At 41.9% G+C, this 19,853-nt stretch overlaps 1 protein-coding gene across 1 annotated transcript; it reads left to right on the top strand.

The window, feature by feature from the left end:
- The first annotated feature begins 1,747 nt into the window (after positions 1–1,747).
- On the top strand, positions 1,748–19,651 carry LAMP1 (lysosomal associated membrane protein 1). The gene is made up of 9 exons (XM_039878773.1): positions 1,748–1,988; positions 7,378–7,499; positions 9,090–9,306; positions 9,430–9,588; positions 15,672–15,877; positions 16,827–16,952; positions 17,847–17,913; positions 17,994–18,164; positions 18,652–19,651. Exons 1-9 carry the CDS (start codon positions 1,937–1,939, stop codon positions 18,789–18,791), a joined length of 1,260 nt encoding a protein of 419 aa, XP_039734707.1. The 5' UTR covers positions 1,748–1,936; the 3' UTR covers positions 18,792–19,651.
- The last annotated feature ends 202 nt before the right edge of the window (positions 19,652–19,853 follow it).

Raw genomic sequence — 19,853 nt, 5'->3', positions numbered from 1 at the left:
CCCTATTTCAGGCAAATCATGAGAAGGCAAAGTTCTTTGGAAAAGACAATGGTGCTGGAAAAACAGAAAGCATGAGGAAAAGAGGAATACCAAGTATGAGATGGATTTACTCCATAAAAGAAGCCATAGGCATGAATTTATAGGAGCTGAACAAGGCTGCTGAGGACAAGACAGTGTGGACCTCACTCATTCATAGGGTCACCAGGAGTCGAAGCCAACTGAAGGGCACATAATGACAACCAATAAAAATCCCAAAAGACTCTTAAAAACCTAAACCAAATGTCAGCAAATCTACTCTTTAATATGAGTAGATTTCTGTCCTAAACAACAGAGCAAAACCCGCCTTGGTTCTCTCTCAGAGCTCATTTGCTCCCATTTTACTTGCAATCCTGTTCGGCTTCATGACTTTTCCCAGTTGATTATACGTTAAAAACTGGAGAGAAAGGAGAGGCTGGACAGGAAGAAATGACAAAAAGGAAGACAAAATCTACAAAAGGTAAATAAATATAAGACCTAAGAAAAATAGCCAAAATATTCAGTAGTCACAGGTAGTAATCAACAAGCCTGAAGAGGCTCAAGGCACATTTCCTAAGGAAGCAGGATCTGAAGCATCTCAGTGAAGCAGAGAAGCAGCAGGGCGGTTCAGGAAGGAGAGAGGCAAGGATGGAAGCAGAGGAAGTAAAAAGTGAGCGTGGCCGGAGCACCGCATGGCAGCAGGAGAAAATAGAACCAGAGAGCCTCTAGGCAAACCAAGGAAAGTGATCTTACCCTCAGGCAATAAGGAGCAAGTGAGAGGGGTATTTTCGGATAGCTCTAGAAGCAGAGGGGCTGCTATTTCCTTTTCTCTGTAATGTATGAATTATATAGAATGGAAGAATGCTTCTGAACTTTTCTGATAAATGCCACGACCCACCATTCCCAGACATCTTTTAGAAGGGTGTCACAGCTGGGAATCACTATTACTTCTGAACCCTCTCCAACCAAGATTTTGTCTAGCTTTAAATTCTGTACTTTGTGTTGTCTAAAAGAGATTTTTGTTTTGTTTTCAAATATGAATTGTAATATTCAATGTGTTCAAATATCTCACCTCCTTCTTAACCCTCACTTCCATCCTCCTTGAGAACAACGGGCTAAAGGAGCCCCAAAGTTAAAAACACTAGGATTTCTAGTATTACTTAATTACACACACACACACACACACACACACACAGTGTTTTCGTGCTGGGGTCCTTGTGGAACTCCTCACTCCTCTCGGGTGGAACCAGTTATCTCACGACCATCGAAGATGCCCCATAACACTCACTGTATTACTAGGAGTGAGGGTCTCCACCGCGCCAGGCCCCTCAGCCTGCGGACCTCTAGCAGAATGCCGCACTTAACCGAATACAAAGTCTTTTCCTTCGGCAGTAGATATGGTGCCTACTAAGAAACAACACTTCCCACGTGCCGGAAGAACAAACTCCTCCTCGCCCAATCCCTAGCCTCACGGCCCCTCCTCCTCCCTCTCCTCACCTGCTGTTTCCGCGGTGCCAACTCCACCCCCCGCCCCAGCCACCGCCCACTTTCCGCCTTCGGCAGCGGATAACCAGGGTTGGGATCCCAGAGCCCAGCCCGAGTCATGTGGCACCGCGGTCACGTGCTGAGCGGGGTCACGCGCAGGCAGGACACCGCACCAGCGGGAGCGCGGCCACCTACACCCGCTCACTCTCGCGAGATCCACGGGGTCACGTGACGGCGCGGGCGCGGCGCAGTTTCACGTGACAGGCGCAGCCGGTCGTGGGGTCTCCTTCCTTCCGCGGGCGCCGCAGCGGCTGGGCCTCTTGACCGCGGGACACGTCGCTCTCACGCCGGCCCTCAGTCTGTTCTCCAGCGCCCGCCCGGCCGCGGCCCAACCGCTCGACCCCGCCCGGCTCCCGCTCCGGCGGCCCTCGTGCCCATGGCCGCACCTGGCGGCGCCCGGCGGCAGCCGCTGCTCCTGCTGCTACTCGGTAAGGGCAGGGCCGGAGCGAGGGCCCGCGGGGAAGAAGGGACTATAAAGGATCTGGGGGCTGCGCGGTGGGGCCCGGGAGAATGAGGGGCTGCGGGGATGGTGTGCTGGGGCGGGGAAAGGGCTTCGAGGTGGGAGGGGGAGCTGCGGGCTGGGCCTGGAGTCCCCGGAGGTTGGCGGGCTCTCAAGTCGTCCCCGCACCGGGTAAAGTCCGCGCATGGGGTCTGGCATGGAGCCCCCTGGCCGCTGCTTGGGGTGTTGGGTTCAGTTGCCCAGAGGTGGACTAGGGAGGGTTGAGGTCTCACTCGAGGGCCTGTTTCCACCCTTGGGTCACTAAACTTGTTTTCTGGGATGTTAAGTTGAAAATGACTTGGGTGGCTTGGTGGTTTCTGGAATGCTGTGCTTTGTTCCTTTAACTTATGGGCAAGTTTAGCCACGGAGGTCCAGGTGAGGCTTTGCGGCCCAAGACCCCAGGACCTGCGCTGTCCTTCGGTGCTCCCAGTGGGTGACCCACATGGAGTTCCTTCCAAAACGGATCTTAACTGGAAGAGAGAATAGGGTGGCGTGGTGATCCCGGCCTTTTAGAATTCGACCTTGGTGCTTTAACCTTCGCACGGTTTTCAGCATGGCTTGCAATGCTTATGTGTGTGTTTATGGATTTAAATTTGTGTTGGAATGACTTAAAATTGTCTTTATGAGTTTAGGAGAGCCTATAATGAACAAAATGAGAGGTAGGAGTAGGCCTTGGTCTTTCAGTGGCAGTGTTCTAGTGAATCCTCGTAAAGACCTGCTGCCACTGTCTGTGCATGCTGGTTCCTATGAGTCAAAATGAGGGACTCCATTGACATGTTGGGGAACATTTGGCTCTCCATCAGTTTGTAGAATTCATAGAAGCAGTCAGTGGGTGCTTAGTATTTTATTAATTGAAGAATTTTGTTTTCATTTATCTGTCCCAATAAGCAAGAGCAATATGTGTTGTCTTTTAAACGGGAATCACTTCATGGTTTGATTTTAAGTGTTTAGAGGCCCTCTATGGCACGCTTTCTCACCCCTCTCCCAAATAATAATGGGAAGATTCATCCAAGTGCTAGGATCAGAAATATACAGAAGACAGCTGGTGGGAGTTCAGGTGAGTTAGATAAACACATTCCTGCACATCTTGCCATGAATTCTTTAAATATTTCTAATTCCCATACTATAAAATTCTGTTATTGCAACAGTGAATTTTGGTTTCATATTTTCGTTGTGCCTATTGTGTAAAATTAGTTATTTGAACTACATGAATAGCCACGAGAGATTACCTTATTCTAGCAGTAAACCCAAAGCCTTGCTGTTCACTGGCATGTGTAATTAGTTGCAAGAGGAGTTGCTGGAACAAGTTTTGTCATGTCAGAATGGCTGCATTGTTCTTTTTTAGAAGAGCCCTCAAGCATTAGAACTTTCATGTTTTGTTTTATGTTTTAAAAACACCTTAAAAATGAAAAATTTTCATAATTTCCTACATTATAATAGATTGGAGTATTAGTTGTGGAATTAGCTTTTTAATGCCTGTTGCCATATCTTTTTAAGTTTTACATTCAGTAAAAATCCAACTTTTAGAAAAGGTCTGTTAACTTGGATTTAGGTCTATTTAAATCATGTTTAATTTAATGCACAGTTTCACCAAAAAACATCTTCTAAAAATACTACAAACGTCTAAATTAGTAATTCTTCCTGCATTAATGATTTTAAATTACTGAAACCCTCTTTTGTGTTTGAATACTTGATAGAAAGCATAGATAAACATGAACTGAAACTTTTTGCTATGTAAGATTAAGTATGATTACATCATGTGACTCTAAACCAGTGATGTCAACTAGATGACTTCTTTTCCCTTTCCAAATGAAGAATTATCACGTAGGAAGTTTGAAAAGTTTTATGCTAACGTTACCCTTGATTTGAGTTTGTCATACCCAGGTTGGCAACCAAATTCTTCAGTAGATTTGAGGTTAAAATGTTTGGGGTCCATAATTTTGAATTTATATTGTTAGACCTATCCCAGGCAGTATTAGTCCTCTCCTCTCTGTGTCCACAGAACTTGACTACATGTATGTGCTTTTACTAGAGCATCAATTCAGCTGAGTTATTAGTTTTACACATATATCTCTTTTCCCCATATTACGGCCCACCTTCTGTCTCACACATAGTTAGTGCTCACTACATACACATGGAGATGTCCAGCATTACAGCAGTGGTCCCTAACCAAACATGCATATGTCAGCTTTTTAGAAATATACCTACTTGTACCCTGCCAACATAGGTTGTCTGAGATGGAACTTTGGTCTTTTTTTCTTTCCTTTAAATATTAATAGATGATTATGTATCACTGATTAGGAAGAAGAAAGTACTGGATTTAAAAAAATTAAATCGAGACAAACTAGGAAGTCATTTCTTTAAAAAAGTCAATGAAGAAATTTATTGACTTGTTCTTTCAGAAGGCAGTCTCATTTCAAAAGCAAGTGTTTCGTAATTCAAAGCATATTTGCTTGCTCACCAAGTGCTAGAGAGAAAGCATGGTTCAGTCCATAGCTAGCATGTATAGGCACATGCTGAGTCAGCAGACCCCATTCTAGATCTGGTTTTGCGTCACTCAGTGTGTGACCATGAGCAAGTTAGTTAACATCTCTGTGCGTGTCTCCATATTAGTAAAGGAGAATCATAATAGTGCCTACCAGTAAAGATTGTCATGATAATTTAATTAACTGCAGAGTGCTTTGAGCAGTACCTGGCACATAGCAAATGCATTACAAGTCTTGTTAAATAAAATACTTTTTTGACATTTTGTGTCAGATACTGTGGATTCAGTGACAAACATGATAGATGAGTCACTATAGCACTGAATGTTTAACAGCTAACATTAGAATTGATGCTAATGCCCATACTGAATGCTCTGCATGTGTTGGCTCTGGCTATTGCTACTGGAATAGCTAATATGTGGTGGAGGAGTCTATCATAGAACCATATCACTTACTACTTCCCACAGCTGCACTTGTTTTAGAAAATGGAATTTCTACATGTAGTATTTTGAAGGAATAAGCCAAAGATTTTCCTTTATATATCTCCTGGAGAAATGACCAGGTTCACATCTGACTGTTAGAGATTTGCCAGCAGACCAGGGGGCTGATTTTTGAGACAGACAACTCTCAACAAATAACACAAACATTTTCACTTAAAAATAACAAACAAAAATTTCTGACTATTAGCATACATATATTTCTCTCAGAATTTTATGTTCTAATGGTCTTGTAGACATTTTTCTCTTGACCAGAACTGGCTTCTATTGGGTAAGTTTCTTGTTTTAATAATCAGAAATTTGGGGACCTCTCCATAATGAATGTGGGCATCTCGTGTTGCTAAAACTTATTTTTAGTAATACTACTTTGTTTTTCTTTGAAAGATCAGACCCTCAACATATTTACTAAATGAAAAAATTGTGTGATAGAAAGTTACTTAATGTGAAATGCTTCCTAATGAAGTATTTTGAGTCAGTAGAAAAGTTTTTTTTAATGATTTAGGCATCTGTTTTATAGAAGGGCAGCTCAGTGAGAACTGACTTCTGCATGCTCCCATGGGAGGCAGTGACCTGCTGTGCCCATGGCACATGTGATTGCATGTGACTGACTCTCCAGCAGCCAGGCCAGGGCCAGGTGTGAGCCTTGAAGGCCTGAGGGAGCCCATGTGGCCCACGTAAACAGTAAGCTGGGTCAGTATCCAGTGTTTCTCTGGCTTTGGACTCCATGCTTTAATACACACTTTGTTTCTGTCTGCCAGCCCTCCTTTTGCCTCCGTTATGCTTACCCGTCCTGCTCAGAAGGCATGTGTTTTTAAAAACCTTTGCTATGTCAAAAACAGGTATGGAATAATTTTCTCCAGGTAGTGGTTTTTGTTGTTGTTGTTTTCAATTTTTTTTTTTTTTAATTTTATTTTTATTGTGGTGACATTAGTTAACGAAATCCAGTAAGCTTCAGGTGTACAATTCAACAGTAAGGCATATATATATTGCATTGTGTTCACTACCCATCTCTAAGTTTTTTAAGTGGAATATTCACTCATTGGTAATGCTTTTAGTGTAATCTTGACCAAATAATCTAGGGGTGGGTTAAAAATTTATTAAGTAAAACAGACAAAAAATTGCATTGGTTTCCTTGTTTGCCATAGTTTGCTTCATTTTCATGTAGCAGCTTTTCTTTACGAACAGTTTTTGGTATTTCCTTTACCAGATGCTTATAGGAAGATATGTGGTGTTTCTGGCCATGCTCTTTGCTTCAGGCTTGAATTGTTGGCTCTGAAGATATTATTTTGTGAAAGTCCCAAGGGTAAAATGAATTGCTTTCATTGGAGACATTTACTCTGCCAGGGACAAGGGCGTTTAGAATGAAAAGTTAATTGAGTGTCCTCTGAGTATGCCTGAGTCATATTTACACTTAGAGTGATCATAGCCAGGTGTGGAAATGCTCAGTGAAAGGGTGTGCAGGAGCTTGTAGCAGCAGAGACAAGAGAGGGTCCATCAATTCTGAATGTTACAGTACATGGCAGTGGTTGACAGCTGTTTGATTTTAGAACTAGTGAAAACACCTATTTTTCCCATCTGTGAAAGAACAATATACTAAATAAAATGTACAGCTTGTAAGGTTACCTCCTTAGCTCTACCATAGTGATCAGATTACATTTGCTACTAAACTGTTTGATCAGGCAACGAGATATGATGAAACCAGAGATGGCACCGGCCTTGAGAACTTTCTCAAGCTAGGACCCGCAAGAACTTCATTCTGTCTCTTCCCTCCCTGGGATATGGCAGCCCTACCTAGAAAGGTCGACTGATGTTCTAGGTCACACAGCCAAGTACAGGTTCAGTTTAAACCTTGTTTTTTGAAATTGGGCAAAAAGCTTAGATCTTTGAGTCCATGGCTTTTCTGCCACACCACCAGTCCATGAGAGGTAAAAACATCTAATTTTAAATAATAATTTAGGTCCACAGTGAGAGATCCAGGACTCTACCAAATTTCCCAGAGATGCTCTGAGGAACGAGTGTTAAGTAACCTATATGCCCAGGGGGTGACTCAAATTGACCTTGTGATTTTTCGATAAATATTCTGAAGTAAAGCATTAAAGAGCTATTGACCAGGTGGCAAACTGATCAGGTGAGTTTAGAAAGATAACATTTTTCAAAATTGTATCCAGGAGGGACAGAAGACCCAGCTGAACCTAGCTTAGGTAATCAGTGTGTCTAGTCTTAAAAAAGCACAATGGAATCTCCTAATAAAATCCGTTATTGCTACACTTGTAGACGACAGAAATACCCAGTAGTATTTTCAAAGGTGTTTGGTAATTTTTGGTTTTCCTGGAGTTAGCAGGCTTCTTGCACAGTGCGTCAGCAGTGTTTACGGTGAGAGATGTCAATGGGACAGCATGTATAATGGCCAACTTCTCCGCTACCTTCTTGACCAACTATAATACCAAGAGTGGTTTTAAGGTAGGAAACACCAAGATACTTAACGCATTTTTTGTGTGTGTGTTTGTGTGTGTGAAGATTACTTAAAATTTTCAAATCAATGTTCGAGAAATGCTCTCACCTTTACACAGTTCTCCCTACATATTTCCTTCTTGGCTCATCAGTAGCCTATGCTGTTTAATATACTAAAACTGAAGTAATAATATACAAACCATTTGTGCTCTGCTTTCACTATTTTATTATGAGCATTTTTCTAGTTTTCTAGTTAATGTTAATCAACCTAATTTTTAAACCATCCTTCAATTGATAAAGTTTTTTTTAAATGTTTTATTCCCATTTACAGCTCTGGATATCGCTTTCTTGATCTGTTCAATTTGCTTTACTATTATGCTCCAAGAATTTCATAAAACAGTCGCTTGATGTGTAGTGCTATAAGCACTGTACTAGTTTGGTTAAAATGTTCCTTAGTTGTTAAAACAACTTTGTACTTATACAGGATGAATAAAGCTTTTTGCATTTCCTAGATTTCTAACAAATTAGCAGCACTTATTTATATTTCTTCCTTTGTCGGTTACCTATTAATCGGCATTTCACTTGTTGTATTAAAAATTTACCTTTTTAAATATATCCCTAAACCAAATATTATTTTCAATTCTTTGTTGAAACCAACATTTTTCCTTACCTCCATATTGACAGCACCAATATCTTTTTACCACCACTCACAAGGGCAACAATTTGTCCCAGAATTGCTGGGAAGACCAGCAGTTTCTTTAGAGTACTCTGGACTTTGTGCCAATTGCTGGTGCCTCATTAATTCATTTGTACTGGTCTAGATACAGATGTGGTCTCTGTCAAAACAGAAGAAAGCTGGGAAGGTTTTGTTCCATAGACATGTCTCAAATTCTAGACTTGCCCAAGCACCTTTTAATTTCTATTTCACCTTTTTTGGGAGTGGGCTTGGATTTTTAAAACAGTCATTTTGTTACATGTTATATTACACAAATGGGATCATACATACGCTGTTATGTGCCTTACTGCTTCACAAAACATGGTTTTGTCACCTCAAATAGTTCTGTCATTTTTTAGGACAGCTCAGTCCCATTCATTTTGATGAACATTAGGTTGTTTTCTCGTTTGTTTTGTACATAATAGTAAACTCAAACAATTTTGCATAAACACTTTCTTTTCTTGATTTAAAGAGAAATATTCTTTAAATAAACATTTCTATAGCTAACAAGTAGTAATAGCTTTTTTCAAATACAAATAAACCATTCATCCTGAAGCCCAATATGAATTATTTCATTTACCAAAGTAACTTTAGTTTTAATTCTGTCATAAATTAAAATTATATCAATGAAGAATTATTTTTAATAAATAATGAAGTCAACTTTTCCTTACACTTGAATTACTTTTCAGTTTGTTCCTGACTTTACTACTGACTTTGTGTTTTTGTTTATATTGAAAATGACTACCCTTAACAATGATATCAGAGATAGAACTGAGGTCTAATTTTATATCAGACTTACAGAAGATCTTTATTTGTTTTTTTTTCTGAATATCTTTAATAACCTACATTCTAACTGGGTTCTGTTGTCATTGTGTTTTTTCTAGAATGTGAGCTTTGACCTTCCATCTAATGCAAAAGTATTAAATAGCAGTTCCTGTGGTAAAGAGAATGCTTCTGACCCCACTCTCATGATTGCTTTTGGAGGAGGACATACACTGACCCTCAATTTCACAAGAAATGCAACACGTTACAGTGTCCAGATGATGAGTTTTGTTTATAACTTGGCAGACACACAGATTTTCCCCAATGCAAGCTCCAAGGGTAAGAACAAAAATTGACCAATTATGAAGTAAAGAAAATTGAGTTGGGGGAGTATATAAAATTACTTTTAACTAAATACTTCAAGTAGTTAAAAATTTATGTGTTTTTTTTTTTTAAAAACAGAGATCAAGACTGTGGAATCCATAACTGACATCATGGCAGACATAAATAAAAAATACAGATGTGTGAGCAGCAACCAGATCCACATGAATAATGTAACTGTCACATTCCGTGATGCCACTATCCAGGCATACCTTTCAAACAATAGCTTCAGTAAGGAAGGTAAGACACTGACCTTGGCCCTAATGCCATTAGTATAACCCCAGTGAATGCATAAGTCCCCTGGTGTCTGAGGAAATTATGTGAATGAACATCTCTACAGCTGGGGACAGAGCAAGTGGCTTCTATCTTAGGAGAACTCTCCATCAAACCTTTTTTTCTGTTTAGAGATGACCTCTTTAGATTGAGGTGGACAAATATGATTTAAAAAGGGTAAAAGGGCAAAGCAATTGAAACCCTCTCTGTGTCTTCCCTTGTTAGAGCTAATGGGGACAGTGTCACAGAACCTCTTCCGATTCAAGCCAGCTGTCTGTACGCAGAGATTTAGTCTTACCTTAGTTCGGCTCAGGCAGGCCCAGAGGCAGGTTATGTTAGGACCAGGAGTGCCTTTCTGGAGGAATCATGACTCCCAAGGGTGTACCTGCCAGTTTAACTCCACTGGTGGTCTCTGGTCTTAACAGGGCTCCAAGCCCCTTCCCAGCTCCATGGTCATGGATAGGGTAGTCAACCTCTCATTTCTTTCACTTGTAAAATAAGGATAATAACCTATCTTAGAAGGTTGTTAGGATTAAAAAGGAAATGTGTGCAAAGTGCTTATCTCAGCACAGAGTAAGTAGTAAATAGGGCTGTCATTTTACTATGACTTAATAAAACTCTCTTCTCCAGATCTCACTCATCTCTAATTTTCCTGAGGGGTAATTGCCTTGGGGAAGTTGTCTCTGCCTTCTGGAAGGTGTGTTTAAAGACAGTCACATACCTTTTTCTAATCTTTGGACCTGCCACTGGCGGGCCTTTGATTTGCAGTGTTCCCCAGCAGTCTTGCTTGAAGGCTCAGAGTGACTATTGAAGAGTGGCTAATTTGCACAGTCACTAGAGCTGTTCTGCACAATGAACCAGTCAGCCCTTTGTCCAGTTTGTTAAAGTCCTCAGAGATGTAGGTGCTACTAGCAGGGCCAGCAATCTGGCTTATAGGCCTCCTCCAGCCTGCCTCTGGTTTCTGTATGACCAGTAAAAGCCAAGAATGGTTTTTATGCTTATATATTTAAAGTAAAAAAAAAAAAATCCAAAAGACTATTTAATGACACATTAAATTATTTGGTATTCAAGTTTCATTGCCCATAACTAAAGTGTTAATTGGAACACAGCCATGATAATTGACTTACCTAATTCTGCGGCTGCTTTCATGTTCATAGTGGCAGAGCTGAGTTGGGACAGACACTGGACAGCCACAAAGTCTAAATAAAATGTTTACTATCTGGCCCTTTACAGAGAAAATTTGCTGACCCTTGACAGAGCTAGGACTAAAAGAAACAAAGTTAAACTGGGAGAAATGCAACTAGTAGCAAGTGTGCAGTGCTTAAAGGTGGAGGTCAGTGCAAGCTGGAGCAGCAGGGAATTCTAAAGGAAATGGGCTCAACTTTTCCACCACACAAATGGGCCTGGAGCTGGGTGAGCACACTGTCTTCATCTGCAGGGGCTGATGGAATGCAAGGACTTCCTCCCTCAGGCTGGCGTGAACAGTGTTTGAGGGCAGCAGATCCAGGTGTATGTACATGCTAACATGAACCGCCTTGGGCAGATGGAAGGTGACTTTGTCAGGCAGAGTGGCTAACCAAGTGGGGCTTAGAGCAACAAGCTAAATACTTCGAGTTATTTGTGTTCACAATTACAGATCTCCAAGTGGCTGGGTTTCACACCTGGCGGAATACATCTGGGTTGCATCAACCTCACTCAGGTCACAAGAGCAAAAGGAAAAAGCAAAAACTGTCAGAAAGTCTTGGGAAATGATAGTCATCTCTGGCTTACTGGCTCAGTACAGTAACCTCACTGAAACTGGTCCTGAATGTGGTCATAGAATACAGCTCCTCACCTTTACAACTTTTCTTCTGCTTCGAAGGCTTCTGAACACAGAGATGATCTGGCCTCCCCTGTTGGGGGTCCTCAAATGGAGTGGTGCTTTGAAGTGAGGTGCCAGGTCATGAGTGCACTGAAGCCCTGTAAAAAGAGCTACTGTTTCTAGTCTAAAAAGAGATGTGACAATAGAGTAATTTTGTGTTTAGGTTAATTAATTACTTTGTTTTTTAAATAGACATTTTTTAGAGCAGTTTTAAGATTCACCACCGCAAAGTCGAAAGTACAGAGATATCCCACATATCCCCTATCCCCACACATATACATCCTCCCCACTGTCAGTGCCCTGCATTTTCATTACTTTTCTAATGGAGGACATATGTTGGTGATTCCAAATGGAAAAGGTACAGATGTGAGGCTGTCCTCACACCTGAGCCCCAGTCAGTAGCTCTCCTCCCCAGACGCATGCTCATGTCCCACATAGGGTTACCTGGGGCTTTGATCTTCCATCTTGAGAGTCCTTGGGTATTTGGAGCTTGTGGGCATCACTCACTCTGTTCCATCAAGTAGTTTGTCAGAAGTTTGGTCGCTGAGCTGACCTCTCACTGTGGGATGGGTCTAAGACACCCTGCTCCCCTCCCCGTGTTTCGTAGTTGTCCCCTCTCATCAAAGCTTGGTTTAGTTTTGTTAAATCTGCCTGTGCCGATATGTATGTATTTTAAAAAGGAAATCTTGCTTTTTTTTTTTTTTTGGTCAAAGACACTAGAGCATACTCTCAGTAAATTCTACTGAGAATAAGAGGGTTAAGAGTCATCCTGAAGTTACACTGACTATCCTGTAGAAGTTGAAGTATTCTCCTCTCATCGTAGACTGGAAGGGCTGGGTGAAGTCATGGGCATGCCTGTGTGTTCTTCACTGGAAAGGAAGACGTCCTCATTGGGCTTGTGGAACTCATCTTACTATCAAGTCACATCTTCTACAGTAATCCCTTATCAATCTAGTACTAAGAAACAGGAAGGTCAGGGGGGAAAAAAAAAACCATCCTGACCTGGCAGGGGCCTGAAATTTTCAAGGCTCTTTTGCTCAGTCTTATGCCTCTTGCCTTGAGAGCTACTACTACCCCACCTCTCACACAACTGTGACTTCTTGCTTGACACACTGTTTTATTGGTCCTCCATTGGCCTAGATTCTAGGTCCTACAGGCAGCTGCTCAGGGTACAGGTGCTGGGGAGGAGGAGTTGAGGCCTCCAGATCTCAAGTACAAACTGGTGCTATCTGTAGGCAAGGGGCTATACTATACGACAGAATATAGTAATTGCTGATGTGGTCTGAGTCTTTTTTTAAATTAATTTTCCAGTTATAGTTAACATACAATATTATATTAGTTTCAGATGTATAACATAGTGATTAGATATTTATATATCTTATGAAGTTGACCTGAATTGTTTTTAAAGCTCAGCTGTTAGCATGTTCTACAATTACTCAGCTTGTCGTGAACCTAATTCAGAGTCTGATCCTTGAGACTAGACAGCCAGCATGTCATTATAGTACTTTTTGTCAATTCTCTTGGTGTCTTATTGGCTGTTTTTTGACAATGGTTGGTATTAAAGTTGCTTTGCAATTAAAAAGACCGGTATTTTCCCTAGAAGTAGGGGATTTTGGCTACATATACTACCATGACAGCATAAATTGCTTAAAAATATTTGATTTCTATTAAAATTGAGCCATTTCTTTTCCTTTTTTCCTTTTTTTTTTTAATCTCCATTTATGCCAAATTCACTCCTTTGATTCGTAGGTACTTTTTTTTACTTTTTTTTCTTGACCAAATTGAAAGCTTCAGGGAAAAGATCCCATATCAAATATGTTAAGCATATTTTTATATCCCCCTAGTCTGTTCTAGTCATGGATTTTTTGCTGGTGGGAATTTCATGGATTCTTAATTGATGAATGAACATATTTGCAATAAATTGGTAAATTTTGGTCATAAAAGCCCGTTTAAAGTTTTTATTTGATGAACTGCAGGTTCTGGATATTAGAATAGGCTTCTATGGCTTTACTTATCAGTAGTGCAGTAGTGGCCTTGACCAGCTAGCCCTCATTCATCTTACCTTTACACATGTATTGTCCTATCTTAGAAACCTCACGTACTTACAGATTTTATTTTAAAAAGAAAGAAAGCACAAGCCAAGGTTGCACTGACATTGTTGTCAGTTTTGTTGATGAAGTTAGGTTCTGAAGAAAACAGGTATCTTCTTTCCTGAAGGTCTGTTGAAGTAAGGTAGATGATTATCGTTCTGGTGTGGTCTGAGTATAGCTCTACCTGGAGGCTGGAGAAAACCAGGTGAGTGAATCTCACTCTGTGTCCATCAGAATTGGATTTCCAACCCTAGGCCCACAGTATGTTAGTGAGTTTGGGTTGAGACTCACACAGGCATCTGGGTTTAATGGCTCACCAGAAGATTCAGTTTAATTCATTTTTTTATCTTTAAGATTTTGATACATGGGTACTTGTCAACTCTTCTGTGACCATTAGAAGTTCAAAATAGAAATTCCTTTTAAATATAGTTAATTGTAAATTTTACTTCCTTCTCATTTTGGCAGTATTTCTTTTTCATTCTTGAGGAACCAGAGTCTTGCTCCTAAGTTTTGCTTAAATTAAAGACACTGATGCCAAAAATCTCTTTCCATTTGAGACTCCTTAATTGCAACATGCTGGTTTATAAGGATATTTGCTGCTGCTGCCTGGGGATTATTTGGGGCCTTCAGGGCACACAAGCTTTTAAAAATCATGAGAAGAGCATCTGGAAGGATGCATGGCCCTATACCCTCCTCTCCCATTGTTTCCTTTGTGGAGAACACTGAGAGTGACCCAGCAGCAATCTCTGGGTTCCCTTGTCTTTCCAGAGGCCTTCACATGGGTGGCACTTAGCATACTTCGGAATATTTTATTTGTGATTATCTCCTCACAGATTGTGAGCCTTCTGCAGGAAGGACTTTGCTATTTGTAGAGGGTAACAGACTGGTTAAGAGAGTGGATTTCACATTTGAAATTCAGATAGAATGAGGAGGGTATTTTATTCATACAGATTTCTAAAGTTCTGAGTTTTTGACTAGTGGTTAGACCTATGTTATTCATATTTCTACCTTGGCATTTTGTAACCTGCCTTATGAAAACAATGGAAGATTGTCACATTGTAGGTTACTTCCACTCCCCGCCCGCCCCCACCCCCATGTGTTGTGGCCACCTAGAGCAGAATTTGGAGACTGGCCTCTTTTTTGTTTTGATGTGGTTTTGCACATTTAACTATGTTGTGTTCTGTAACAATTTATAAAGTAATGGTGAAGCTATTTTTTAAAGTACGGCTATAAAGTCAGCCTGTAGCTTAGCTAGGGTAAGATGCAGACAGTGTTGGCCAGCACACCCTAGATTGGAACATCTCTGGAAATATTTGCCCTGCCACCATTAGCCCAAGGATAAATCCATTTTTGAAGGGTGTTTTACCCCCTATCTTTATCCTCTTTATTCTCTGTCTAGAAAGGCATTTTATTCCATAAAATTATATTGTGTGAAGGCATGCTGGGAGAATTGAACTTTCCAGAAAGTATTAAATTTTCCCGTGTGTGACAGTTCTGTGGGGTGAAGTTTCCCATCTCCTCCCCTAAGTAGGTTGGATGTAGAGGTGAATCAGCAACTGAAGAAGAGTTACGGTGAAGTTTCCTTGTAGCTTAGAGTAAGTGGAAACAGGTGGTGGGTAAAACTGAGTCCCTCTGCTGTGGCCTGTCTGTACTCCAGCCTCCCTCATTTTCTGTATTGCCTCCTGTTTTGGAACTTTCGCTTTCACACTTACTGGGTCTTCTGTGCCCTCACCGCCCTGCCCCAAATAAAAACCCACTGCACATGACTAGCCCTGTGCACCTGAGTCTCAACTCTCGTCTTGGCCTGTAGGGCCACCCAGTGCCCATCCCTCCAGGGGTCTCCTCTGCTGCTCTCCCAGGCATCCTGTGCAGATGGCACTAAGTTTATACTTTCAGAGCAGTGTTAGCATGTGCCATCCTTGGGCAAATTAAGCATGTTCTTTGGGGTGGGGCTTTTTGAGATAGTCTGTTGGAGTCTACAGTGAGCTCAGAGAGGGAGCTGGAGCTCGGGGTTACTGTAGCTCCTGTTGATTCTAAGAAACTAGAACTTTGCCTTCCTTCCTGTGAGCAGTGTGGTTCATCCCTCCTTGTCCCCCCAGAGACTCGCTGTGAGCAAGATGAACCTTTCCCGACAGTGCTGCCAACATCTTACCACCCCTCACCATCCCCTCCCCACCCTTCACCATCTCCAATACCTGAGAGCCCCTCGGTGTACAAGTATAACGTGAGTGGTGCCAATGGGACCTGTCTGCTGGCCAGCATGGGGCTGCAGCTGAACATCACCTACAAGAAGAAGGATGGCACGGTAAGCTTGAGAAGCTTCAAGAAGCGCTTTTTCTTTGTGCAGTGGAGTGCTGGTGCACAAGTATCGGAATTCAGTATATGTGTGCTGCCTTTTAGAATGTAAATTGAGAGAACAAGTCACTGTTCCTGTGTCTATAGTAAGCTTATTGGCATACAGCCATACCCACCCCTTTACATACTATGGCTGCTTTCCTCTGGAACAGCAGAATCGGGTCACGACAGAGACTGATGTGTGGTCCACAAGCATAAAACGTGTAGTGTTTGGCATTCTACAGCAGCAGTCCCCAACCTTTTTGGCACCAGGGATCGATGCTCCTATGAGAACCTAATACCTGATGATCCGAGGTGAAGCTGAGGCGGTGATGCTAGCTAGCACTGAAGAGCGGCTGCAAATACAGATGAAGCTTAGTTCACCCACCACTTAACCTCCTGCTGTGTGGCCCAGTTCCTAATAGGCCACTGACTCATATGGTCCGTGGCCCAGAGAGTTAGGGACCTCTGCTCTAACAAACAGGACAAGTTTGTTGACCTCTGGGAGAATGTTAAATTTTGTTTAAACTTTTAACACTCAAACATTTAAGTATTATTTTTATACTTTTCCTTTGAAATAATATTTCTCCTTAATGGTGACAAAGTCTGTGAGGCCATGGCAGGTAACTTATTTGTGATGGACATAAACTGTATGACCATTGGGAGACAGGATGAGAATGGCACTAGGATCTACATCTTTCCCACAGGTATGTGTCATTCTGAAAGTTGCAACCAGAAATAGTAGGAATCCAGAAGTCTGCACTAGTGTAAACTTCAAGTATTTTTCTTCTGATTTTGGTTAAAATGAATGTGGCCTTAAGGTTACTGTTTTTAGGATAGCTTCCCCCGCCACCCCACCCCCAGAATAGAGGACCCAGGATGTGAGATGGAATGGTAACTTGTTTGCTTTTCTTACTTAGGCTGTGACAAGAGTATTCAATATCAACCCAAATAAGACCCATGTCAGTGGGAGCTGCACTGACCAGCTGGTGACCCTGGAGCTCCAGAGTGAAAGCAGCACTTTCCTAGTCTTCCAGTTTGGAATGGTGAGGGGTCCATATTCCTTTGTCACTTAAGGGGCTTCGGTGTCAGACCAGCCTGGCATCTTAGCATGCATCTCACTGTGGTTTTTTTCTACCACGTTTTCTCGTGCCTTGGTGCCTCATGGCTGCAGCAGCTAAACTGAGCACACTGTGAGCAAGCCCAAGTGAAAATCGCACAGGTCTCGACAAACCCACAGCTCTGCCTTTTCTCTGCCTTCCCTTTTTTGTCGGTATTTTTGGATTCTCAGCTCTCCCTTCCCCCTTTTTGTTTATAAATGAGCTTTCATACATTTATTCATCAGACATTAGGGAGTACCTGCTGTGTGCCCAGCAGTCACTGTTAATACCAGACTGCAGCCAGTCTGTGGCTGCAGAGAGGGAAGGGACGTTTCAGAGTTAACGCTCAGCTTGGCCTCCTGCCTCAGACACTGTCCTCACTCCTTTACCCCAGAGCAGCATTTCTGCGTTCTGTACCTTTTTTTCTTTATACCTGCCTGGGAAGAATCATATGTAAAATTAACAACATGGGAAAAATAGAAATGTAGCTCATGAATATTTGTAATACTCTATGCAAATGAACTGATTAACAATTGGGTTTCTTGTAATAAAGTTTAACTTTCCTACAATTCAGTAAACAATCAGGGAGAGTTTACTTTTTTGGAGTATAGTTCTTTCGGTCTTCATTTTAGCAGAAAATCTGATACTGTGAAAGGTCTGGAAGGAACCAATCAAAATTTGTGTTCTTGAGATTTATAAGATGCCATTTTATAGATAAGAAACTTTGCAGTTTCATTCTAAAGCTAGAAACATGGGAGATTGAATTTATTACCAAATGATGCTTTACCAGTAAACATGTGAATCTGGTAAATGGTTAAGGGTTATCTTCTTCTCTTTAAGAATGCAAGTTCTAGCCGGTTTTTCCTACAAGAAATTCAGTTGAACACAACTCTTCCTGATGCCAGAGGTAAGACCCCCCCTCCCCCGCCCCCAGTTCACATGCCCATCCAGGTGCCCCAGAGCACTTACTGTCACGTGCCTCTACAGATCCCAACTTCAGGGCTGCCAACAGCTCACTGAGAGCACTTCAGGCCACTATGGGGAATTCCTACAAGTGTAACGCTGAGGAGCACATTTGGGTCACAGAGGCCTTTTCTGTCAACGTATTCAAAGTCTGGGTCCAGGCTTTCCAGGTAGAAGGTGACAAGTTTGGGTCTGGTGAGTAGCATCAAGGATAGCATTTCAGACTCTGAGTGGAGTTCAACAGGCTTCAGTTCTGTTTAGATATTTAACAACCTCTGTGTTGCAAGGAGGAGCTTGGGATGGGGGCCCCTTCCCCAGTCTAAGAAATTTTTAGAGCAAATAATCCTTTCTGTGTTAATCTCGCTTTCAAAATGCCCGGCATATCTTAGATGTGAACACATCACCATTCGAGCAAGGGTGGTCATTTTATGAAATAGTATGGCTTTTCTCCCTATGAGAGTGGGATATGAAAATGCTACCTGCCTGGTGAGTTCAGTGTTCCAGAAAGGTTCAGAGGCGTTGGGCTGCACTCAGACATGTCTATAATTTGCCATCCATGTGGAAAGTGATAGTTGATTGGAATTGGAGACCCCTCCCTGGTATAGAGCGGTGGGCAGAGGTAGGGAGGAAGGAGTGGCCTCTTTGTAAAGTCTGTGTGGTGTGCTCCCATTTGTCTCCACAGTGGAAGAATGTCAGCTGGATGAGAACAACATGCTGATCCCCATCGCCGTGGGTGGCGCCCTGGCAGGGCTGGTCCTCATTGTCCTCATTGCTTACCTCATCGGCAGGAAGAGGAGCCACGCTGGCTACCAGACGATTTAGCACCACCTAGCTCCACCGTGCTGCTGCAGACTAGCAGCAGCTGCAGGGCCTCTGTTCATTTCCTTGAGCTTAGATTGATGTTGAGGGAGGCACACTTTATTGCAAACTGATTTTCAAAACTGCTTTATCCAATGTGAAGTTCATCTTGCAACATTTACTATGCACAAAATGAGTATCGAAATGACGGTGTTAATTTTGCTAACTGGGTTAAATATTTTGCTAACTGGTTAAATGTTAATATTTACCAAAGTAGAACTTTAAGGGTGAGATAAGAGTGCTTTTCTAAATGGGCACTGGCTCCACTATCATTTGGCTTTTTAAGGTTCTGGTGTTTGGTCTCTTCATTCTTGACTCAGATATAAGCCTTACAAAGGGAGGTCCTCTGTTCTTAACACTTACAACTGATGAAGGCTAGCTAACTGTTAGACTTAAATACACTTAAGAAATTAGTAGAAAAAAAAATTAAAACAGAAGTGCTTCAAAAGCTGAAAATCTGGAATGCTTAAATTAAGCTTTAGAAACCAGGACAGGCCTGACTCCCATGGGCTCCACAGCTCAACACATGAGTGTCAAAGCTTATGGGGTGTCAAGTCCTTTGGTCTTTCCACGTTCTGCCACTCAAGAGCTGGTACTTTTTTAAATAGAAAAAAGGGTGTTATTTTTATTTACTTTTTTTTGTAAAGTGATTTTCAGTCTTCTGTTTAAGGTTCAGGGTGATCCTGTATCTGCACTTGTGTACAATAATCAGTTTCACTCTCTGATTTAACAGCTTGCAGCTCGGGTGGGCTGTGCACTGAGGATCCCTTCGTGTAATGCATTGCTATAACAATGCTAATAAAATGTCTCTTTCGTTGTTTGTCTGGACCTTGTGCTTTTATCAGCTCTCGGTGAGATGAATGATAGAGAAGTGTGTAAGCTGCGGTTGAGTGGGTGGTGGTAACCGCAGGTGGAGGATCTGCCTCTGCCACCTGCTGGAGATGGAGCCAGTCTGCTGGCTAGCAGTGTGAGAACATGAGTTGTGTTTTAAGGTTACAACAATGTGGCCATAGTGTTGTGGTCCCA

Source organism: Pteropus medius, unplaced genomic scaffold (assembly GCF_902729225.1).
Source record: "Pteropus medius unplaced genomic scaffold, Ma_sr-lr_union100, whole genome shotgun sequence".
NCBI lineage: Eukaryota > Metazoa > Chordata > Mammalia > Chiroptera > Pteropodidae > Pteropus > Pteropus medius.
Note: the sequence above shows the minus strand (reverse complement) of the source record. Positions and strands in the feature narration are given on the sequence as shown.

Coding starts and splice junctions, on each gene's coding strand:
- LAMP1 (XM_039878773.1), top strand. CDS start 1,937: ATGGCCGCACCTGGCGGCGCCCGGCGGCAGCCGCTGCTCCTGCTGCTA. Junction 7,500..9,089: donor ATACCAAGAGTGGTTTTAAG/GTAGGAAACACC, acceptor TGTTTTTTCTAG/AATGTGAGCTTTGACCTTCC. Junction 16,953..17,846: donor TAGTCTTCCAGTTTGGAATG/GTGAGGGGTCCA, acceptor CTTCTCTTTAAG/AATGCAAGTTCTAGCCGGTT.